Raw genomic sequence first — 24,054 nt, 5'->3', positions numbered from 1 at the left:
AGGGACGTCCAGGAGGAAGGACGAGCCTATGCAAAGGTCCTGGGGCAGAAGCGGCATGCTGAGTTTGGGAGATGACGGGCAGTTCAGTGTTGCTGTAGGAAGAGACGTGGGGGTGGAAGAAACGAAGAGATGGGCAGGGGCCGGTGCTTACAGGGGCGTGGGGTCGTGCCTTGCAACTGATAAGGGTCACTGAATCTTTAGGCAGGCAGTGTCCTGCCAGACCTGCATGCAGAAGGCTCCCTCTGGCTGCGGTGGGAGCAGGGACTGGAAGGTGGAAGCCAGAGGCAGGGAGACCACTGAGGAGGCTGCTGCAACATGAGGGGTGCGCTGGTGTTGAGGGGTAGCGGGTGTGGAGAGGAGAGACCAGGTTCAAGACCTCAGAGGTAGGATTAATAGGACCTGGAGGTTGTCAGGGCTAAGGGAGAAAGCGGTCCAGGGTGTTGGCCTAGTTTCTTTTGCAGGTGCCTGGAAGGATGGCGATGCCATTCATTTATAAATGCAGGGGTTGAGTTGAGGGGTTCAGTCTGGGGGCTCCCGGGTGGTGTGCTCGGCAGGCGGCTGCATACTCAAGTCTGGAGCTGAGGGGCAGTGACTGTCACTACCAAGGACGCAGGCCAAACCCAGGGGTGGGGAAACAGGTTTCACAAAGCCACAGGTTATCTTAAATTCATTAACTTTTCTCAAAGGAGAGCTCCCTGGCCCCCCTCGGACCTGCATGCCAGGACCTCAGCTCGGTTCTGTCGAGCTCACTGTCGGCCTCCGCTCCGAGGGGTGGACATGCAGCTGCAGCAGGCGCTGGCACAAGGGACAGCAAAGCCACACAGAGTGGGCAGGGCGGGGCCACTCAGGAAAGGGACGTAGCTTGAGATGGGGCCTTCATTGTGTTCTAGCACTGGTGAGTTTGAGTCTCTTAGTGAACTACTTACTCCCTGCTCCAGCCAGCACGCTGTTTAGGAAGTTTGAGAACTATATAACAGCCTTCAGAAAAATTCCGATCTAGCTAATTAAAAGAAAGAATTCGATGTAACAAGCAACTGCTACACTCAATTATACGGAAACTTACTCCCCAAGAGGCCAGATACTACGGTATTAGAACAGTGCTGGGCGTTTAGCAGAGGCTAAGTAAGACTTTGTGGAGTGATGGGAAGAATGTGTCTCATTTGCAGGGGCCTAGAAATCCCGATGAACAAAAGCTTTAGGAATTTGGCTGCTCCCCAAGCCTCCTATATTATGCCCCAAACTCTTTTTCAGCTCTATTTCTCACCTCTTCTTTACAAAGCCCTTCACCCTGCCCTTCCCATTCCCTGCCTTGCTGACACTGTCACCTCTCCTGGAACAGAAGCCCCATCTCCCCATCTCTGCCTGTCAGAGTCCTGTCCACCCCTTAACGTCCAGCCAAAAGCCACCTCCTCCAGGAAGGTCCCCTGCACTTCCACTGATTGCTAGATTATACTTCCTCTGTGTGCACGAAGCCGCTGCCTGGCCTGTGATGCTGTCACCTCCTTGCATGGAGACCCCCAGCGTCAGAGTGGGGATCGCCCTGCATGTCAGTCTGCACTGTGGGCTCCAACGCGCTTGTAGAATGAGTGGCAGGTACTCACTCATTCGCTATGGCCACTGTGTAATTACTATGATAGCAAAAATGTGACTCTGTGTGCCCAGTGTTTCCCCTCTCCTGGCGCACTAAGGAGGGACCCGGCTTTGCCAGTTGGCGACGCAGATGCAAGAGAAAAGGGGGAGGTGTGAAGGGGGAAGGTTTGGGGGAGCAGTGTGGGAGGTGTGGGGTGATGGGCATGAATCAGAGGAGCAGTTCCCAGGCACTGCTGTGGCCCGCGCAGTCCTTGAGTGGTGTCGGGGAAGTGCAAGTAAGAACGGGGGTAATCCTGACATCCTTCGCTGGCTGGACTCGTGTCACTCACAGAGCTCACTGACTGCATCTCAGAGGTCAGGGCTTAAGAGCACAGTGGTGTATGTCGAAGTTGTTTCCTAAGTCCCCAAGGCCCCAGGCATTAGACATTCCACTTTAGAAATTTTGCCTGCTCTCCCGGCACAGCCCTGGCATCTGTGACGGAGGGAGGTGGGTGACTGGGGACTCAGGTCCCTGCTGGCCTGTGGTTCTCTGTACCTCTCCAGCGCCCACTCAGCGCTCCCCGGAGAAGCCTGGTCCTTACCCTCCTGGAATCGTCCCACTCATCCCCAGCGTGGGCCACGGGGAGGGGAGGGGGCCACGTGTGGGTTTGCTGGGACGGAAGGTGGGAAGGTGTGGCAGGGGAAGGACTCCTCAGGTCCTGGCACATGGTGGGTCTGGGCTTTGGGGAGAAGGTAGGGGCTGAGGTGGCATGTCCCCTGGATGCCAGGACGTACCGAGACTCTGAGGGTAGTGGGCCAGCCATCATCCAGCATGGGGCCGTGGTCGGGGTCCTCCAGGGAATACTCAACCAGGAAGGTCACCGGCTTCACATAGTCAGCAGTGTCCTGTGGGGTAGAGGAGGGCAGGGGTGAGAGAGGACAGAACATCATTTTCTGAGCCAGGACCACTGACGCTGAGCTGGAACTTCCACCTCCCCCAGGCGGGGGAGCGGGCAGCTGCCCTGTCGGTCGTCAGGATGAGTCCGCGGTGGGTGCAGCACCCCGTGGGGTGTGTGGGGGGGTAGAGAATGTGCCACGAGCAAAGGGCCCCTTGGCCCAGCTTATGCCAGCCCAGCTCCCTGGCTGTGTCACCAAGCTCCTGCTCATCCTTGGGGGCCGGGCTCCCGTCACTCCTTACCTCGGCCTCCAGGAAGCCTGGCAGCGCCGCCCCGGCCCCCACCACACCCCCACACCGTCAGACCTGTGACTGCCACTGCTCAGGCAGCATCCGAACCGTCTGCCTGTGCGGCAGTCTTCCCTCTCCAGCAAGGAGTAGGCCAGCAGCCTCTCAGCACAGGCCTGCCACTGTGGTGAGGCTTAACAACGTGGGACTGATGACCGGACAGGCAGGACGGTCCTGAGCGTGGATGGTAAATGAACGGGGTGCTCCGATCTGCTTAAAAGTCTCGCCCTGGAACCGCGAGCCCTGACACGAGTGGTTTCTTTGTATTAAGGCAGTGGCTCTCAAACCTGAGCTGACAGCGGAATCCCCTGGGGGCCTATGAAACCATGGGGTGCTGGCCCCACCCCCCCAAGTTTCTGAGTCAGCGGGTCTGGGATGGGGCTGGAACATGCACATTTCCACCAGGTTGCCAGGTGATGAGGCTGCTACTGGGGTAGGACCACGGTGTGAGGACCACTGCACACATCCATCAGAGGGGGCCACGGTAACAGACCTGCTCACGTCTCTGACCTCTGGCCATGGAACAACTGGGGCCGGGTGGGCTCTGAGTGCCCGGGGCATGCACCTCTGATGCAGGAGCTATGACCTGGGTAGCTGGTGTTTCTGGATGGAAGCAAACTTCTCCTCCTCTTCCTTAGCCATAAAATAGGGCACCTGCTTGTGACACCACTGGTGCCCCTCTCTGTTCCCCCTCCCAGCTTGTCCATGCACTGTCCAACTCGCCTGGCCTTCGTCTTCAGCTGATGCCCACTTGGCCCTCCCTTAGAGTCACGTGCCCTGCTCGCTGACCCCAGTTCTCTCCGCTAGACCGCACCACGCCCACCTCCCTCCCCTGCGCATCTGAGAGCTGGGGACGAGGGGTTTTGGAGGGGGCTACAGCAAGGTGTTAAGTAGTGTGTCCCAGTGGTCTCTCTCTGGGGCATGAGGTGGGGCCTGGGGTGGCCGAGGTCTGGAACACTGTCCCCACTGGCCCCCCGAGGGCCGTTGGGGCTCAGAACCAGCCTGGCTCCAGCCGGACTCTCCCAGAGCGGGTGCTGGACCCCCTTCCTGCAGGAGCTGGGGCTCTGCGCGTGGGGCTGCCAGGCTCACCAGGACGTGGAAGTTGATCCGCTCGCAGTGCTCCTGGCCAGAGGACAGCAGGACAGCTCTGTTGGCGAATCGGTCCCCGCCCTCATCCAGGTGGGCCCGCGGCGTGTACCGCCTCTCGTCCATGGTGGCATTGTATCTGATGCCTGGGGGAGGGGAGACCACCAGACCACAAAAGTGGAGCCACATTCCCACCCAGGACTGTTTGCATCTCTTTTAAGATAGTCTCTGGGAAGTCCGCTTCCTCCAGGAAGCCCCCCAGGCTGGCCAGGGAAGAGCTGCTCTTCTCCCCTCACAGGGCCAGTGTGGGCATGAGAAAGGGGGGAGGACAGAAGCAGACAAAGGCCAGGGTGATGCTGCATCGAGCCTCTGCTGGCGTCAACACCCCTCTCCACCCTCCCATCACCTTCCCTGTTCCAGCCTTGGGGTCCCTGTCAGGGCTGGTCAGAGCCTCTGTCCTGGTGGTTTCTCTCCCACTAGCGAGGGCTGGCCAGGCCCATCCTGCAGGCTCCTCAAACCTATAACTCTGTTCTGGGGTGTAAGGCCTGAAACCTCCCCTGTGTCCAGCCAGACTGCTGGGCTTCCACACCCCACTTGCTCCACTGCCTTTAGATCCAAACTCTGCACTCAGCCTGTTTCCCTTTTCTCCCGTCCTCTCCCTCCTTGGTCACCCCTGCCCACTGCCACCCTCACCCTGGCACGACACCCCCTCTTTGCCCCTTGGAATTAGAGCATCAAATGGGCATCCGGCAGTCATCAAAGTCGTCACGCTAGGGTGACCCAGCACTTAGTCCCCGTTTCGGGGAAAGCCCAGGCTTTGACACAGAGTGACTGCAAAGTCCAGGGAGGAGATTGAAGTTGGGGTGTGGGGGGCGCCTGGCTTACCAACAGTTGATGTTTGGAAATGCGGTGCCAGGAAGATGGGAGTGAAGCAGAGGAAGGCGGCCAGGCAGGTGGCGTCCCTGCCGCTGCGCTTGCAGTCCCTGTGGAAGATGTTGATCTTGGCTGGCTCAAAGTGGAGGCTGGCGTTGATCTGGACCACGGGGCGGGACCTGGAGGAGAAGGGCCAGTGAGCCGGGCGAGGCAGGGGCTCAGCCTGCCCTGCTGTGACCATGGGGAGGGGCAGGAACCAGACAGCAGTGGGATCTGCAAAACCACCACTGGAGGGTGGGGTGGGGGGCAGAGATGGGGTCTGGATGGCAGGGAATTGGCCAAACAGCACAACCGGATGAGGGCTTGGCCACGTCACAGCACCCCCCCAACTCCCGCCCTGGGGCAGCCCTTCGTTGTTTTCCCAGTGGCTGTACAAGCTGTAGACTTCTTGCCCCTCAGCACCTTTGACAGCAATGGCTCCCAGCCCTGGGTGTGCGTTCAAATCATCTGAAGAGCTTTAAAAAGCTCCTGATGCCTAAGCTGTCCCTCAGCCGAATTAAATCAGAATCAGGCATTGCATGTTTTAAACAGTGCTCGAATCTCAACATCTCTGCACACCCCCTGATTGCGTTAAAATGCAGATTCTGACCCAGAGGGCTGGCCCGGGTTCTGCATCTCTACCCAGCTGTCAGGTGATGCCCACACGGACAGTCCACGGACCACACTTCCGAGAGCAAGGTGTGGAAGCTCCCAGGTGGCTCCAGTGTCAGCCACTGCTCTAGAGATTCCCCGCCATCCACCCCAACACTGCCCCATCCAGGTGGCCAAGGAAATAACGAATTTACCCTTACGTTGGTCTAAGTCAAAGCTAATTGGGAAAGGAGACTTACTGCCTCTTCAAACTATGAAATTATAAAAAAGAATAGAAGTCGTGCGATTTAGATGTTTCAGAGTTTCAATGTGATTATTCGTGCCAATACTCTGTTCTTAGTGTAAGGGTGACGGGGCCACTGTGCTGGAGAGCGAAGGGGTAGGTCTGAGCCTTGCCGCCGCGGGTTGCTCACTGTACCTGGCAGCTCATATGACCTCTCTGAGGGGGGCCCAGGAGAGTCAGGGAGGTGAGCGAGGTCAGCTCAGGCAGCGTAGAGCGCGGTGCAAACATAACAGCTTACGGCAGTGGATCTCCACTGGAATCGCCTGGGGACTTTTAACTGCTGCCTGGGTCTCTCCCGCAGAATCCCGTTTTAATTGGTCTGGGTAAAGCCTGGGCAATGATGTTTTAAAAGCTCCTCGGTGTGACCATAAAGTCTTCCCCGAGGCCTCTGGCCCACAGTTTCATCACTATGTAGGCAGCACGTGGGTCTAGACTTCAGAAGCCAGTGCTCGGTCAAATCCCTTTGTGACACTGAGTGTCGTGGGGCCTGTGTAGGCACATGTGTGTCTTGTTTCCTGTAAAAAGTTTACGCAACACCTTAAAGACTTGCTGGGCTATGTCCACCTCCTACCCCGGGCCTTGGCCACTGTCTCGCTTTCTTGGCTGGAACCAACACAGTGAATACCTTTACTCTGCCTTTCAAGCCCAGGCTGCTGTTCCTGCAGCCACCACCACCAAGGATATAGGAGCCCCCCCACGCAGCGCAGACCTTCGAAGAGAGACAGACCATGAGCCTGTGCGCTGGCTGGGCTGGACCTGCAGAGACCCTGGCTTCCCGGTGCAGCCCTGGGAGTTTGGGGCAGCGGATGTTTGGCTGTGACAAGCAGGGGATCTGGAGGAGCCAGCAAGTCTGCGGCCCGCCCTTCCTCCACTACAGCGGCCGTTTCCCCGCTGCTGCTCTGGGGAGTCCGAGATGCTGAGCAAGGAGCTGCTCTTACAGTGAGGCGGCTTGCTCAGCATCTGCCCGCCTTCCCTGCTTCCCTCCTGCTTCTGGGCCTGAACCTGCTCCCAAAGCGTACACAGAGCCTTTCGCCCCAGGCTCTGTTTTCTAGGGCACCTGGACAAAGACGTTTCCCCACTGGATTGTAATATTTTTGAGGACCAGGATCACGTCCCTCCTTTGTTCTTCCTGCGAGGTCGTATATCTCTGTTTCAAGCGTTTGTAAAGTCGTATGAAAAGTATGATTGCATTTATATAAAATTATAAGCGGGTGGGAAACAAGATTGGGAGGAAATATGCCAGAACATTAATAGTGCTATTGTTAAGGTGATGGAATGCTGAGCCATTTTTTTCCTTGATTTCAAAAATTTTCTTTAAGTTATTATATTTATGGTGAAAAATATCCCATCAACACAGGCGAAAAAAAGCTCAACATTTTTTTGCCTCAAAAAGTAGGCAAGGGTTGGTAAAATGTATGGGCTCTTAGCATTAAAATGAGGTCCTGAATAAAGAAAGCAAGGCATCGAGGGGCTTTGGCAGAAAGCAATCCCTGTATTACATATGCATTCCTCCACGCAGGAGACAGGGGAAGATCCTCCCAGCTGCTAAAAATATGATCCATTTGTTCCTCTAAGTACCTTGAAAAGCTGAAGTGGAAGAAATGCCCAAGTAGCCAGAACTTTAAGGGCAAATTCAAAGTCCTCTTGGACAGGACTTCAAGATAATTTATAGTGCTTTTATGAAAAGGAAATTTGTAATCAACATGGAATAAGAACAGCATGAATTTGGCTGATAATGGTTAAAAACAAGAGACAAAAATCCCAAAGTATATCTTTTGTTGTCTTTTTTTTTTTGGAGACAGTCTTGCTCTGTCACCCAGGCTAGAGTGCAGTGGTGTCATTGTAGCTCACTGCAGCCTCAAACTCCTGGGCTCAAGTGATCCTCCTGCCTCAGCCTCCCGAATATCTGGGACTACAGGCATGTACTACCACGTTCGGCTAATTTTTAAGTCTTTTGTGGAGAAGGGGTCTCAAAATAGTGTCCAGGTTGGTCTCAAACTTAAACCTCCCACCTTGGCCTCCCAAAGTGCTAGGATTACAGGCCTGAGCCACCGCGCCCAGCCCTGAAGCATATCTTTTAAATCTTGTATCCATCATGACCCTCAGGAGACCCCCAACAGTCAGGAGAAGTGGGGAAACCAACCACAGAATCACAGCATTGCCGAGGGCACCCACTGCCAGGTCGACGAGCCCATCGTCATTGAGGTCCAGTTGCCCGTGGATGCTGCAGCCAAAATACTGGAGGCCTGGAGCCAGCTCTGATGCTGCGATTCTCTGCAGGGAGTGGAAAGAGCATGTGCATGTTGTGAGCCTGAGTGCGGGCAAGGCAGCCCTACGAGGTAGGCACAATCAGGAGCCATGGGGAGAGGCTCTTTGAAACCATCAAGAAGCTTCCCTAGCCCAAAACGACCTCCTCCCCTGTCCCATCATAGGCATCTAAAATTCCTACCATTAAAGTCATTCTTTTGGGTTACCATAGGCAAAGAATTTATGACTAAGATACTGAAAGCAAATGAAATAAAAACAAAAATAGACAAATGGAACCCAATTAAACTACAAGCTTCTACACAACAAAAGAAATAATCAAAAGAGTTAATAGACAACCTACAGAATGGGAGAAAATATTCACAAAGTGTGTGCAACAAAGGACCAATATCTAGACTCTACAAGGAACTCAAACAACTCAGCAAGAAAAAAATAAAACAACCTCATTAAAGAGTGGGCGAATGACATGCACAGGCATTTTTCAAAAGAAGATATACAAATGGCCAATAAACACATAAAAAGTCCTCAATATCACTAATCACCAGGGACATACAAATGAAAACCACAAAGAGATACCATCTTACTCCAATTAGAATGGCCACTATTAAAAAGTCAAAAAAACAATAGATGTTGGTGTGGCTGTGGTGGAAAGGGAACACTAACACACTATTGGTGGGAATGTAAATTAGTCCAACCTCTATAGAGGTCAGTATGGTGATATCTCAAAGAACTAAAAGTAGATCTACCATTTGATCCTGCAATCCCACTATTGGGTATCTACCCAGAGGAAAAGAAATCATTATATCAAAAAGATACCTACACTCTATATGTTTATCGCAGCACAATTCACAATCGCAAAGATAAAGAATCAACCTTAGTGCCCATCAACTGACAAGTGGATAAAGAAAATGTCGTATGAATACACCATGGAGTACTACTCAGTGATAAGAAAGAATGAGATAATGTCTTTTGCAGCAACTTGGTTAGAACTGGAGGCCATTATCCTAAGTGAAGTAACTCAGGAACAGAAAAACAAATGTTTCATGTTCTCACTTATACGAGGGAGCTAAACTATGGCTACATAGGGACACACAGAGTGGTATAAGGGACCTTGGAGACTGTCAGCAGGGAGGGTGGGAGGGGATGGAGGATGAAAATTACCTATGGGGTACAATGTATACTACCTGGGTGATGGGTACACCAAAAGCCCAGACTTCACCATTATATTAATACAATATATACATGTAATGGAATTCAACTCATACCCGCTAAACCTATCTTTAAAAAAACACTTAAAAAGAAGAAAAACAAAAAGAAAAATCCCTGGGAAGCGTTCTGAGCAGTTCAGCTTGAGTCCGTTTCCCACCCTGTGGGCAGGATATAGAGTTTTGGTTTTTTAGAAGACAACAGAGAAGGGGTGGTGGGCAGACAAAACAATAGGTAGTACAGGTGACACTCCACGTCACAGTGGGAAAGACGGATAACTCAGTAAATGGAGTTGGAACCACTGCCTACCTCACCATTTAGAAAAATATTAAGCTGAATTTCTACCTATCTCCTTAAAACAAATTAAATTTTAGGTAAATTAAAGATTTGAATGTGAAATTTAAAAAATTTATATTGTGCCTTAAAAGAGTTCCCAATTAAGTGCAAATACCTTGTACCTGGCAGGCAACCCATCAGCATCTCTAACCTTGGTATATTTATTAGACTGTCTTATTAATGAAATATGTGGGCGACATGATGACCCTCAGGGGATGGGACCTGACAGGGGTCAGTGGTGAGGGGGGCAAGGTTTCCGCCACGAAGCATTTCTAGAGAAGAGTGAGCCCAGACAGGGCTTCTCCACTTGCAGTCAATTGCGTGCACACGTTGGGGAGGGAGGCTTGGGTGCCTGGGATTTGCTGTGGTTGCTGTATTGTTGGGAGGATAAAGGTAAGCAAAGACAGGCTGCAAAAAGGGGTGATGGAAGGTCCTGAAGATAAGATGCACCCATTTCAAAATTTAGACTGGAGGCAAGTATAGCTAGGATGGATTGGAATCCCTTCCTGTATGAGAACACGGAGGAAACTCCTGAGCTGTGTGACCACACGTGGCTGCCAGGACGACCACAGTCTATCTCTGCTGCACCCATTTCCCAGGGGAGCCCGACCTGCTTAGGCGTCTTTAGGATGCTGCCTCGGAAGCCGTGGAAGATGTAGATGGCTCCTCTGTGGTTGTCCTCCAGAGGGGCTCCCACCACCACGTCATTGTAGGAGTCTTGATTGAGGTCTTGAACTGAGACGATGGAGGACCCGAATCGGGCGTTCTGGTAACTGTGGGAATCCTTCAGCGTTCCGTTGTAGACAAACCGGCTCTGCAAAGCCAGGGCCAGGCAGCATCTCAGGGGAACTTGGCAAGGCCTTAGGGTCCTGATTCCCTCTGCCTACTGTGGGGCATCCTCTCCCTGCTCCATTTCCCCAGAATCCCCTCTCCCGCTACAGGAGCCCAGCGACAGAGAGGCTCCTATTTTCCCCAGGCCTGGCCCCAGCAAGCCGGCACTGGCCTCTTAGTAACCCATTTCCCTCGTGGTTGGAGCAGAGGTCAGGTGCCCCAGGGGACGCTGCATGGCCCCTGCCCAGCCATACCTGTCTCAGGTCATAGACGTACACCTTGCCTCGCTCACGGCCCTCGCTGAAGTACATGGGTGCTCCCACTAGCAGGACATCAGTCACACCGTCACCATCGATGTCCACCGAGGTGATCTCGCTCCCAAAGTAAGAGCCTATCTGCGGCACATGACGGAGAAGGGAGTGGGCTGGCTGCCCCCTGGCACAACCAGGAGCCCTCGCCTTGCCCGTGGAGGAAGCCAAGGTCATCCTTTGACTCAGGTTTAGGTGAACAAATGGGTCCTCCCTTCCCATGCCCTCCCTCTCTCTCCTTCCCTTCGAGTGGACACGCTGTTTTTGGTTTGTCCCTTTCCCTCCTTCTCCTTCTGTTGCTCATCCCCTTCCCCACTCTCCTTTCTTTTCATTATTTAACTTTATTCTGTTTGTAAGTGATACATTATAATGGAAAAAATAAGGAAAATATTAAAAAAAAGGAAAGAAGAAAATAAGTTACCCATAGTCTCAACATCCAAATATAACCATTATTAATGTTTTAGTGGATTTTCTTCTAGTCTTTTTTCCTGAGGTGTGTTGCCTATGTGGGTGTGTGTATATATGTTCTTATTTTTACAAGTTGGGATCATAATATCTGCATAGTTCATATACTAATTTTTTAATAAACAATGTATCACGAGCATTTCTCCATGACGTATATTTTTTTCTACAACATAGTCATGATGATTCCATGATACTCCAAATTACGCATGTACCATGATGTATTTAATCAATCCTCTATTTTTGGACAGTTTACTTATTTCCATTTTTTTTTTTTTTTTGGAGACAGGGTCTTGCTCTGTCAGCCTGGGTAGAGTGTGGTGGCGTCATAATAGCTCACTGCAGTCTCCAACTCCTGGGCTCCAGTGATCCTCCTGCCTTAGCCTTCTGAGTAGCTGTGATTATAGGCACTTGCCACCATGCCTGGCTAACTTTTTCTATTTTTGATAGAGACAGGGTCCCGTTCTTGCTCAGGCTGGTTCATTTTCAATTTTTAATAATAGAAATCACTTTGGGATGGTAAGTTACGACTTCTTTCAGTGCCTGTGCACTTGCTGTGTTGCTCTCCTGCTTGGGGTGCAGTGTTCCTCACTTCGGTGACAGCACCATTCACCCCCTCACCAGAAACCTGAGGGTCCTCCCCAGCTCTACCCTCCACTTCTCCCACCAGCAAACCCACCAACAAGTCCTTGCCTGGCTCGTGCCAATACCATCTGCTCCCCGCTGCTTCTTCTCCAGGCTTCCTCCCAGCCTCAGGCTGGCCCCTCCAACACACCCCCACAGCAGCCACAGTGGCCTCTAACAGCTGACCATGCCACCACCTTAATTTAGGGATAAAGTCTAAACTGTTCAGTGTCATCCTGCTAGACCAGCCTCCCTCCCCAGCCTCTGTCCCTGCAATCCCTGCTCCCAACGCTGCACTTCTGGCTCCTGCCAAACCCAGTTTTTTCTCTTCTCCAAAAGCCCTAGTTACTTAATTAACGCTTATTGGATTACTGCGTTGCTTAGGAAAGAGGAAGTCACACTGCCCACCTGGGTGAGATGCTCTACAGCCTTAGGATGGCACGTGAGCCCCATGCTCTTAGGAGATAGTCATCCTCATTTTACAGGGAAGAAGCGGAAACTCAGAGAATGGGAGCTGCTTGCCCAGAGTCAGAAGGCTGGTCACCGCCAGGCTGCTTGGAACTCAGGTCTGACACCCCTGCCCACGGCTCTCCCTCCCCCTGCAAGCTCCTGGCTCAGAGTGTTTTCAGAAGAAATCTATACTCAAGCACTAACAACTTTTAACTAAGGAGAAAGATAAAAAGAAACCAGAAGAGAGAAAAATGGAATAATATGCACAGGGTGGGGAGAGGGAAGAGATGTGCCTACCTAAAGTAATTAAGAGGCAGACAGGGAGCGAGGAAGAGAGGAGGGAGGGAGACATTTGTCTAAATATGTGTCCTCAGCTATGTGGGTCACTGCAATTTGGAATCCACTTAATTTAGCTGCCTTCAGCACTGCGGTTTCTCGTTTGGATGTTGGAGGCGGAACTGGGCAGGAAAAATGTCATAAATTCATCAGCGAATTCCCTCCAGCTCTCAAAAGGTCTAGCCTTCGATTCCCAGGAGAGCTGGCCCTGGGCGGAGTGTGGGTGAGCAGGGCGGAGGTTGAGAGCCCAGCCGCCTGGTCAGCCAGTGTCATGAGACAGGAGAAGGAATAGCAGCATGGTGGTGCTCTGCAGCAAGAGGGATGCAGGTTAGATGCGGGGAGGAACAGGCCAAGGGCAGGAGGAGATGCAGGGGCCAGGGCTGTCCCAGGCTCAGCAGATCCAAAGGGAGATGGAGACGACAGGGAGGGGCCCAGACAGCGCTCAGCTGGGCCCCAGGGCCATGGATGCTGCCAGTCAGGAGGAGCTGAGGCCCAGTTTGGAGGTCAGGAAGTGGCATAGTGCAAGACAGTGCCACCGAGAGGCCTGGGTTCTCAACTTGACCCGGCCACAAATCCTCCATCCTAAAGGAGCCACGTTGCTTCCCTGGGCCCCAGTTCTCGGCCATCGAAATGACTTGGATTGGAAGCCTGATTTCTCCACCAATGATCCTCTCACAGGGTTCCAATTTGCATTCGTCACTGTCCGACGCAGACTCTTAGCAGCACAGTCTGCCAGCCACATCCCGGTGGGGCAGTGGCACAGGCAGCGTTCCCATTCTGCACTGTCATCATTCCAGGGAAAGGGGCCCCGTGGAGCCTTCTGTGGGTGGATGCGTCACTCTTGCCTTCAGGCCTCCCTGTGTTCCCTGCCCTTCCCGTTTGCCGACCCGCCCGCCCCAGCCGCCCCCTCCATTACCTGCTCGCCCTGCAGAGCCTGGTGGATGGTGAGGCTCCTGTTGTTGTGCATGGTGAACAGGATGACCTTGCCCGTGTGGTTGAACCGGGGGGCTCCAGCCACGTACACCCGCCCCTGCCTGGAGGACACGACCGATGTGACTGTGTACCCTGCCACAGGAGGAAACAGGCTGGTCTCTGGTGCTGCGTCCTCGGCAGGTCTTGCCAGGGCTCGGCTGGTGGCTCAGCCGTGCCGGAGGATGTGCCCCGGTGATGGGGGCAGGTTCAGGGCCAGCTGAGTGGGTGCAGTAATTGCCAGGGACAGCGGGGAGGCCTGGGAGAGGCAGGGCCCAGGAGAGGGTCCTGGTGGGTGGGGAGGCCTCACTGCACCCCACTCCATGCTGGAGAAAATAAAGGAAGCCAGGTGGGGCCGCTAAAGACATTGCTGACTTGAAACGTACACATCCCTCCTTCGCCTGCTCACGAGCAAGGCGGAGCAGGGAGCAAGGAGCTGGGCGACCTCGAGCCACACTTCATTTACGTGGGCAGACTTTGTTTCCCATCCCCACCAATCTCCACTCCCGGGGGCCAGCCAGCGTCCTCTTCATTACCACAAAGCCCTCCTAAGTGGCTCACTGGTGACTGGAGTGTTAGCTGCGAGGGCGGAAGGAGTTGCTGCGCTCCGCACATTTACACAGGGTCTTAGGGATCCCTGCAGCCCCAAAGCTTCGAAGACTCCAGGGAGGAAGCTCCCAGGCTCCTCTCAGTCCCACACATAGGCCACGAAAATGAGAAATGGAAACCAAGGGGCTCCGGGAACCAAAGGGCTCTTTTGAAAAGGCTGCCGATCCCCCTGTGTCGCTGTGCTCGATCACCGTGAATCTCAAGTCTCCCACCCGGCACCCAGGAGGTGAATGTCCGGCACCCCCAGCCACTGGCCTGAAAGTGGGGTCCCAGCAGGTGTTCGAGGCCCACGGCATCCCAGAGTCCCACCTCCTGCTGGATGATCTTGGACACTAGATCCCAGATTTCACATGGGTGTTGGGCCTTGTTGACAGTTCCTGGGAACAGATGTCTCTTTCTGCCGTGTGCATGTGTCAATTCACGTGTGCACATATGTGCGTGTGTGCACGTGCATGTACACGTGTGTGTGACACTGTCCCTCAGGTCCCACTGGCTGCTTCCAGAGTGGCTGCAGGATGTGCAGATTCAGTGCCTGGGTGCGTGGCGTGCAGTAGGGTGGCCTACTCTGGTTCCAGACATGTCTTTGACTCTTGGCAGTGTGTTCTGGGAAATGGGGCTTGATGGGTCCGTAAGATCGGGACCTTGCACAGAGGGTGGCTGACATGGCCCTGTATTTAGGGCAACCATAATACACGGAAGTGGGGTGGAATTAGCTTTGCGGTGTGCAGCAAAAATTTCTTCTGAGCTGTGCCCTCAGTGGCACTGCTGAAAATGTTCTCAGCCTTGGGCTTTTGGGCTTCCTCAGAAGGAGGGACACTGGGCGGGCCTGGCAGGGCTGTGGCTGGCTCTCAAAGCTCACGGGACTTCCTGCTTCCCAGCCATCCGCTGGCTGTGCCCTCCCTTCCCAGGTGCCCTGTGGCCAGCAGGAGGGGCTGTTCCAAAGCTGGGCCAGCCTCCTTGAGGCCTGATGAGACGGTGGGGCAGAGCCCCGGCCAGTCCTTACTGCTTCCGCAGGGCCAGGCCTCCCAGTCTCCTCCCCTCTCTCGCTGGGATACATGGGGAGGAATCTTCCAGCAGGAATCTCTGCCCCAGCAGAGAACCCAGACACGGCCCTCACTGGATGACTCCCAGAGGGAGGAGGCACTCCCTCGGGACCCCTCAAGGCGGTGACTGTGGTTAAGGCGGGACAGCTGGGCCTCGTGTGAGTGTCCTTGAGCCTGGCTCCACCCTGCCAGGGTCTTCTGGGAGGAGAAGGAGGCCAGCTCTGCTAGGCAGGGGGGATATGCATCCTGCTGCACCCTCACTCAGATACCTTCAATAGCCCCTCATTGCCAATGTGAAAAAGCTCAACCCCCTTAGCCTGGCATTCGGGGTCTCCTGCTGCGCCAGCCCTAACCTGCCTTCCCCTTCCTGTCCCCACTCCCCTCTGTGCTCCATCCATACTGGTCTGTTTCCCAGGTCCTGAATTCACCTGGCACTTCCATTACTGGGGCATTGCTGGTGTGATCTGCCTTGCTAGTTCATGCCTCGTGGCACCTGCGCCTTGCACCCCTTCCTTGGTCTCCTGACTTTTAGTGCAGTGCTGCATACTTGGGGGACATACAGTAGGCCACTATTGATTCCAATTAAAGGGGTGCCGGCCTTTGTCTTTCTGACATCTGTCCTAGTGTTTGAGCATTTGCTAAAGCAAGCACCCCAACCCCTGCCTCCTTTCTTTGTGCTTTTATCTAAGCCCTTAACTCGCTGGTGTTATAATCTTCTGTGCACATGTCTCTGTCCCCCACTGGCCGGGAAGCAGCTTGAGAGCAGGGCCTGTGTCCTGCTCCCCATTGCACTCCGATAGCATCAACCACAGGCACTCGTCACACAGTCCAGATTTAACGCCTTGTGAACTATATGGCACCCAGGCCCTAGGGCCAGGAGCTATTGGGAAATTTCTCGGGATCTACACCTCTGGATTTTCCAGGACAGTCCCAATTCCAGCATTTTGTCCTGTTCTCAGTGCAGAGTCTCAAAGTTGGGGTTGGAAAATGGGGTAACTGTAGTGTGGGCAGCGTCACAGGCAGGGCGTGTGGCTGAAGAGGTGAGGGACAGAGGTGGGGACAGGATGAAGCGCCTGTTATACCCGGGCATGGTGCCGGGTGTGGTGGATGCCAGACTGGAAGGGAAACGGCTCCTGAGTTGCTCTGCAGGGTCAGGTGCTTGTGTGTGCTGGGGGTTCTGCAGCCCTGGGTCCCTTCCTTGCCACGCCCGCCCCCTCCCCTCACTCCGGGCTCTTACCCAGGTATGCACCGTGGTTCTTGAGCTCCTCGGGGAACTCTTTCAGGTAGGACTCGCGGTGAGGAATGACCTTCCCGCCACTTGTTTCCTTTAGCACAGCTCCGTTCCAGTCATAGGCGCCAACAGCTCCCAGCAGAATCCCGTCCTGGCATTGGGCAGGGGACACACATCAGCTCCTGTTCCCACTGGCCCCTCGTTGGGAGCCACACCAGGTCCCGCGACCAGTGAAGCATTAGCCAGCGACCGACCTTGGGCACCGTCTCTGGGGGTCACTATCGAGCAACCCAACTTCCAGCCCGGGCTCTTGGCTTTCCCATGAGACAAGGAGACCCTCTTGCCCCATCCCCGCCTTAGCACAGAATGGGTTAAGCTGATCCTGAGGACAGGAATTTAGGGAAAAAGGAATGTTCTAGAAACAAACTCCCAATCCAGAGCCAAACCTCTATTCCTCCTAGGGCTTCAACACTCTCTAGAAACTCTCTGGTCGTCATCCCCTCCTTCCAACACTCCTTCCAGCTGTGGCCCTGCACCTGTACTCCTTCAATGTCCCCTTTCCATGTCCCAGTTGCTTCCCTGTGGGTAAATCCTACTCACTCTTCATTTCTTCCGCAAATACTCACTGAGGTCTACTTTGCACCAGGTACTTGCTTGGTGCTGAGGATATTGTCCCTGCCCTCACAGAGCTCAAAGATACTAACACATAAACAAACATGCAGTTACACACACACAGATGCAAACTCCTATAAATGCACTCAGGGAAAACCACGATGAGCTGTAATTTTGATTGCAATGCGGGTCAGGGAGAGGCTTTTTGAGGAAGTGACATTTACCCAGACACCTGAAAGCTGAGTAGGGCCGGGCAGAAGGGCTGGAGAGAGGCCAGAGGCTTTGCTTTCAGGGAACGGAGCACTGTTTGGTGGGGCTGGAGTGCTGAGTTCTTACTCAGTGGGGCAGAGAGGCTGGACAGATAAGCCATGGCCACACCCTGAGGACAGGGACTTGTTTCTCAGGGCTTAGAGGGTGCTGTTCTACCCATTCCTTGCAGGACAAGTGAAGCTGCAAAGCTTGGCAGGAAGACAGGAAGCTCCGGCTCCCCGAGGGGAAGTTTCCGTGTACCGACTGCATGGCTATTTCCTGAGGACCGGGTCCACTCACCCTCTGGGCTGCCCCTGCACCCCACCCCCAATGTGAATAGTGGGTACAGGAAGACAAACAGCAAGCACTTGGAGGAGGAAGAAAGTTACCAGGGGCAGTGAGGAGCCCGAGGAAGGTGGTCGAAGCAGGGAAGGGCCACTTTCCCGGATTGCCTTGGGGATGATGGGGCTGAGGGCAGATTGTCTGTATCCCAGCTTTGGGTTTTTAAAGCACAAGCAGTAAAGGCACCTCGCTGTCCCGTTAAGCCCTCCCTGAACCCAGCTGGCTGGCTGGGTTTGAGGTTCCCCACCACTTTAAAGAGTAAAGTTAATCTTATCAAAGGGTTAAAAAATCCTAACCCTCTAGAGGTAGAACCGACTGTTCAGACAGAATGTTTTACGACTGTAAATAAGCTGGTCTTGGGAGAGGCTGTGCATTTGGTTATGTTTAACATTGCACTTTCTAATTAGCCTGCCTCCTCCTCCTCTGTGCTCGAGCCTCAGCCTAGGAGGCTCTGACAGTCTGTCAGGGCCAGGATTGGAGCCAGGGACTCAGACACTCGCTGCAACAAAGTCACCACCGACATTCCTCGTGCATGGGTGTGCCCCATTCTTTCTGCAGTGTTTTCTCACCCAGCCCCCTATTTGGGCTCGCAAAGGCCCTGTGAAGCCAGAGGACAGAGGTTCTCAATCTGAACTTGAGAAATCAACATCTGAGGTCCAGAGAGGGGAAGGGACTTGCCCAAGGTCACACAGCAAGTCAGAGGAATGGCTGGGACTTTGACAGGGGAGGTGGGTTGGGCAGAGAAGAAAATATCCACCTGTTTTCCCAAAACCCAGTGTGGCTCCTGCTTCCAGTTTCCCACCTGAACCCCCTCTGGGAGGAGAGCACTGTCTGGGCTTGTCTTTCTTCCTTCCTTCCCTCCCTCTCTGCCTGCTGAGTCCAAGTCTGTAAGTGCAGACCAAGCTTCTCCGCTACATGGAGAGGCCTTTGAAGATGAATTTTTGGGTCTGCAGGTGACAGGGAGCCTCTGCAGTGTATGGAGAAGGGCTGGTTCAGCCCAGGTGCCTGGGATTCAGCTGGGGGGACTCCTCATGCTGACTCCCCACAAGCGGGGCGGGTTGGGAATTCCTCTGGGACGTCTGGATCTGGCAGCGCTGGGCTGTGGTCACTCCAGTCTCTCACCTGTGCCACTTTAACCCTGGCAGCAGCTGCAGCCTTGGGCCCTCAGTGGGAGGCCCTTTCCCCAGAGTGGGTTTGTCGGGGTCATGGGGCACCTGCCTGAGAACAGGGGCACCGTGGGGAGTGGGCAAGTCGAGGCCACCAAAGTAGACCTCAGCATGCCACAAACTCTTCCCAGCTGGAGGAACCCAGACATTTTGAGTTTGGAAAAAATCTGGAAGGGCGGGGCAAAAACAAGAGGGCCAGAGCCCTGACAGGGGAATCCAGGCATGTGGGCCCAGGGAAACAAACAGAGGGCATTCTGGGTCAAAGCTGCGTCCCACACGCTGCAGGCCTGGTGTGGTCTCCCTGAGTCATGGCTTCCTTTCCTGGGGCCACCCGAGCCCCCACCAGATATCACCAGGGTGTGCCTGGGTGGCCTTGCATGCGGATGACCCTTCCCACAAGCAGTTTTCCTGGAGCTCCATGCAGACATGAGGTCGGTCGCAGGCTTGGTAGCTGTCAGAAGGTCTGAGGCCAGCTGTGTCCTCCTCCACTCTACCTGTTGGAGTGCGTCTAGCACCCACCATCTGATCCTGCCAGCTCAGCTCTTAGCTGTCTTCTGACCTGGCCTTTGCACCCATCTGCTGAATGCTCCCTGGGCGTGTGGCCCTGTCTCCCAAAGCTCCGTGTGCTGGTCAGTCCGTGTCTAAGCCAGGGTTGGGCCACAGCCCCGGCACTGGAGGCAGCATGATCTAGGGCAATGGTTCTCAACGAGGGGTGGTTTTGCCCCCCAGGTGATGTTTGGCAATGCCTGCAGAGACTTTTGGTTGTCATAATTGGGCAGGTAGTGGGGGTGCTACTGGCACCTAGTGGGCAGAGGCCAGGGAGCTGCTAAACTTCCTGCAATGCACAGGACAGCCCCACAACCAGTGGTTATCCAGCTCCAAATGTCACTAGGGCTGAGGGGGAGAATCCCCAGCCTAGTGGTTAGAGCATTACAGTGTCAACTCTAGAGAACGCTAGAGCCAGACATTCCTGAGTTCCGTTTCCAGCTCCAAAGTTTCTAGATGTGCGACCTTGGGCACATTTCTCTCTCTCTCTCTCTCTCTCTCTCTGAGCCTCAGAGTCCTCAGTTGTAAGATAGTTTTGCTGTGAGAGTCAGCATTTTTCATTCTTAGCACGGTGTTTGCAGCCAATGAGTACTTGGTACGTGGTAGCTCTGCTCATTCGTGAGTTTGCCCATAAAGCGTCTCCCAGAAGGCCGAGGGTCAAAGCAGAACGAGATCCCAGGGTCAGGTCTGTGATTATGGTAGCATGTGAGAAGTGCTCCAACAGAGTCAAGGACAGGCTATTTTGGGAGTCCCAGGAGGAAGTGACCTCTTGAGTGAGGGGGTGAGTGTGTAATGGGTTAGGGAAGGGTTGTAAGAAGACCTCACTTGATTTATTAGTAAGTCTCAAAATGTACACTTCCAGTTCCAAGCCTCAAGATTCAATTTCACAAATATTTGCCAGATATCTACTCAAATTTGAAGTTCAGAGAGGTTAAGTGATTTGTCTGAGCCCACACAGCCAGACAGTGCTTTCCTCTTGCCCAGCAGTAATGGAATTAGGATACCAGCTGCCAGCATTTCTTCCTTCCAGCTCTTCTTGGCTTTTTCGAGGCAAGACTGAGGAGCGGGTGCAGGTTGCCATTGGTGGTCCCTTGCTAGTGTGATGGGAGACCCCCTAGGGGGCACTGAGGCTGTCCTCCTCCTCCAGAGTCCCGTACAGTGACTGCAGAGGGGCGCAGCTCTGGGCCCAAGAGCCCCTCCTAAGGCAAGTACGTCATTTACAGGATGGATTATGCTCTCACTAGTTGCTCCAGTTCTGTCTTTAGAAGACTTGTTTCAGTAGGCTTAAAGTGGAGCTGAGCAAATGATGCATGGTCGGGAGGTTTAGGTGGGGTGTGGGCAGGAAAGGCCCAGAAGTGGGCCCTCAGCCCTTCTGTGGTCAGGAGGCCCTCGCCGTGGGCTGTGCTGGAAGTGGCAGCTGGGGTGGGGGCGGGGGGGGGGGGGCGCAGTGCACCGACTCTCATTCCAGATCAGAGGGTTGGTTGCCTCTGGTCAGGGGTCCTGGGAATGAGGCCCAGGACTGGAGTGCTAGGCACCAGGGCACATCCTGAGGACAAGGGGCTGGGCTTAGGAGGATGCAAATGAATCGGAAATGATTCCTGCCACCAGGAGTCAACTTGCAAACCATCTGGAACAGCATGCCAGTAGACCCCATCTACCATGGCCTGGCCTCCTGGGGAGGGGGCCAGGGGACAGCCTTGCCTTCCTGCCCAAGCTGGCAGGTGGAGGAGTCCACTGTGTAGGGCTATGGGGGTTCAGGAGGGGTTTATAGTCTCTAGAGATCAACTCCTCAGTTTGCCATTATAGGTCAGTTTCTCTCATTTTCTTTTTTCTTGAGACAGCTTCTCGCTCTGTCACCCCAGCTAGAATGCAGTGGTGTCATCACAAGGCACTGCAACCTCAAACTCCTGACCTCAAGCTATCCTCCCTCCTCAGTCTCCCAGAGTGCTAGGATTACAGGCGTGAGCTATCCCTTCATTTTTGATTAAATCGGATATGTAAAACTAGTTCAAATGCAAAAACCTTCAGGAAGATTACCCCTTTAAAGCTTCAACCACTAAGAGCCTTAGATAATAGCCAATGCCCTTCGCCAGCCAGTCCACAACCCCCGGAGGGCCTGGGACGGGTGATGGCTGAAGAGGCAGGAGGGTGGCAGGGCAGCTCGTTTGATGTAGGAGGCTGCCTGGCCTTGGTTTGTTGCAAAACTGAACTGGGCGCTGGTCCTGTGAGACCACCACGTGCGGTGTGAAAACAGACCTCATCCTTAGGTAAAAGAAAAAATGATTTCTTCCCACCTTGGGTGAGTCACCAAGGTTTTTGTGTAGACAAGATCTACCCTAATAAAGCTGCTTCCTTCTGTAAACTTTTGGAGTTGGGGATGACATAGGGACTCCAGTGGGGGAGGGTCAGTGCATGACTCCTCCTGCTGTGTCTGTGTAGGAGGAGTTTCTCCATGCGGTCACCCTGGGGCATCCAGCATTCATAGTCCTTGCCCTCCACGTCTGCCCTCAGGGCCCACGGGAATCATAGGCTGTTCGAGGCTACTCCTCTTTTGGGAGTATGGATCCCTTCTGTAAGCTTTCTGGCACAATCACGCAGCTCCTGCTTGATTACCCAGCCTGACAGGGAGTTCACCACCCCAGCAGGCAGCCAGCACTCACAGAAGCCATTCCAGCTCTTAGCGACCTTTGCATTCATTTCCAAATGCTAATGGAACCATTGGCTTAAAAATCCATTCTAAAGTCTCTCCAGGGATCCATAGCTAGCCTTCCTGATGGTCATTTTTGGCATATTCTCTCTCCCCTTTGTCTATATCAAGACTAGTTTCCAGCTCTCTAGTTTCCCAATCTTCAATCTTCTGCCATCAGTCTTGTGGCCTGGGGCCTTGGACTCTGGGGGTGTCCAGGTGATGTCTTAAGGTGTCCTCTCTATCCTGGGCTCTCGTCACTCCTTTCTCTTGTTGTTTTCACTCTTGCTAATTCAGAGGCTGGTTTCCTTGCTAGATAAGATGGCTGCAAACCAGGAGATGTGGAGCCAGGCCTTTCTTCTGCATCTGGGAACATTCTACTAGAGCCCCTGCCCGGGGCGAGAGACCTGCCCTTCTACTAGCACCAAGGCCCAGGGAGGCTTCAGGCTCCCTCTGCATGTTTCCAGGCAGCAGCTGTTTGAGGCCATCCGTGCGCACGTCTGCTGGACAGGGCCCTGCAGGCTTTCCCAGGACCCACAGCCCTCGACCCCTGGAGAGGTCTGGCCGACCCTGAGAGCTGAGGAGCTGGACCCCCAGAGACAGGAGAGCTGTGGCCAATCATGAGGGCATTAGTGGCTGGCACTGGAAGACCTCTGTGCTCTCCAGTAGCCGCCCAATGGCCCGTCACAGAGCCAGACAGCCCATCCTCATTGTGCCATTCTTTTGGATTTGGAAGTTTTTGTTTGTTTGTTTGTTTTTAATACTAAAGCATCTCAGATTCCAATGTGATCATTCTCTCTTTAAAAGTCCTATCAGATGGGAACTTCAGTGGCAATAGAAAAACTAGTGTGTGTGGGGAAAGGCAACCTGGCTCCTCTGACTGGGGAAACAGAGAAATTGCTGAGTGCACGTAGGAGGAGCTTCACAGGGCAGTCGTGACCTTGACTTGACCTTAGTAACAAGCAGGGGCTCTGAGCCCGGGGTCTCCCCACTCTGGAAGCTGAGGACCCCACTGGGCCTGCGAGGGCTCATCTTGCTCAACATGCTGAGCTGCGTGGGCCATTCCCAAGGCTCAGCTCAAGCTTCGCTGAGTCCCTGAAGCCCATCTTAATGTCCCCTTCTTTTCGGGTTCCTCGGTCTCTGGACACACATAGATTGCAGTATTAAATGCAGGAGAGTGAGCTTATTATCTGAGAGTCTTTCTCCCCAGCTAGGCTGTGAACTGCTGTCAGCTGAAATGTTACCTTAATGTCTATCCTCAGTGCCTGGGACAGAGCCGGACACAAGGAAAAGATGGTTGGAGAACCGACAAAGGAAATATCAGGACATTCATTTTCTCTCACAGTCCCTGACATCAGGGCTGGCCTCTGGTCTGTGCCCAGATTTCTCCCAGACTGTGCACGCAACTCTTCGCTCTCCTGCTCCCTGCCGCCCATTGGCTGCTGAACTCCTTGTCCTCCGGGGTCCCTCTCCAGTTCCACCCACACCCCAGATCCTTCCCTGACCACCCCCTCCCCCGTGGAGGCCTTTCCTTCTGTGACACCCTGATCACACGTGGCCTTGGTTAGCATTCGATGTGGACATGTCTGCCCCACCCGCATTGAGCAGGGGCTCTTCACAGGGGCTCCACAGCTGGGACCCTCCTGCAGCTGCACACTTTTACCTAGGAGACAGCTACAGTTTCTTCCAGCCTGCTCTCAGCACTAGAGACTGCTGTTCTACATTGTTTGCAAGTTGACTCCTGGTGGCAACAATCGTTTCCAGTTCCTTTTGGTACTTCAGTTGCATTTGACAAATGCTTGTTGGATCTAATTAAATTGCATTTCCTTGTCGCATGTTCTAATTGACTCTGACCCTGGAGTCTAGAGACCTGGGCCGGTCCTGCCGGAGCACATGACTCACTGCCTGCCCTCATGCAAATGGATGCTGTCGCCCCGGGCTCTCGACCCTTGGACCGTGGGCTCCTTAAGGGCAGGGCTCTCACCTCTGATTCTCCCAGGGCCCAGCATAGACAAGGCGCTGAAAATATGGGCTGACCCAAGCACCTAAAGCAGGGTTATTAGCACAGCCTGCTGCCC

General features: G+C 53.9%; 1 protein-coding gene across 1 annotated transcript in view; it reads right to left on the bottom strand.

Annotated features, from left to right (window-relative positions):
* ITGA11 (integrin subunit alpha 11) overlaps positions 1 to 24,054 on the bottom strand; it is a 118,536-nt gene that overhangs the window by 16,965 nt on the left and 77,517 nt on the right. Inside the window, exons 11-18 of the mRNA XM_069458336.1 lie at positions 16,382 to 16,526; positions 13,440 to 13,588; positions 10,598 to 10,738; positions 10,123 to 10,326; positions 7,849 to 7,979; positions 4,784 to 4,950; positions 3,902 to 4,044; positions 2,365 to 2,475 (exon numbers count right to left, since the gene is read on the bottom strand). Coding sequence (XP_069314437.1) covers positions 2,365 to 2,475; positions 3,902 to 4,044; positions 4,784 to 4,950; positions 7,849 to 7,979; positions 10,123 to 10,326; positions 10,598 to 10,738; positions 13,440 to 13,588; positions 16,382 to 16,526 — 1,191 coding nt within the window. The remainder of the gene's footprint in view (positions 1 to 2,364; positions 2,476 to 3,901; positions 4,045 to 4,783; positions 4,951 to 7,848; positions 7,980 to 10,122; positions 10,327 to 10,597; positions 10,739 to 13,439; positions 13,589 to 16,381; positions 16,527 to 24,054) is intronic.

Source organism: Eulemur rufifrons, chromosome 2, assembly GCF_041146395.1.
Source record: "Eulemur rufifrons isolate Redbay chromosome 2, OSU_ERuf_1, whole genome shotgun sequence".
NCBI lineage: Eukaryota > Metazoa > Chordata > Mammalia > Primates > Lemuridae > Eulemur > Eulemur rufifrons.
The sequence above is the reverse complement of the archived record's forward strand: the minus strand, read 5'-3'. Positions and strand labels throughout refer to the sequence as shown.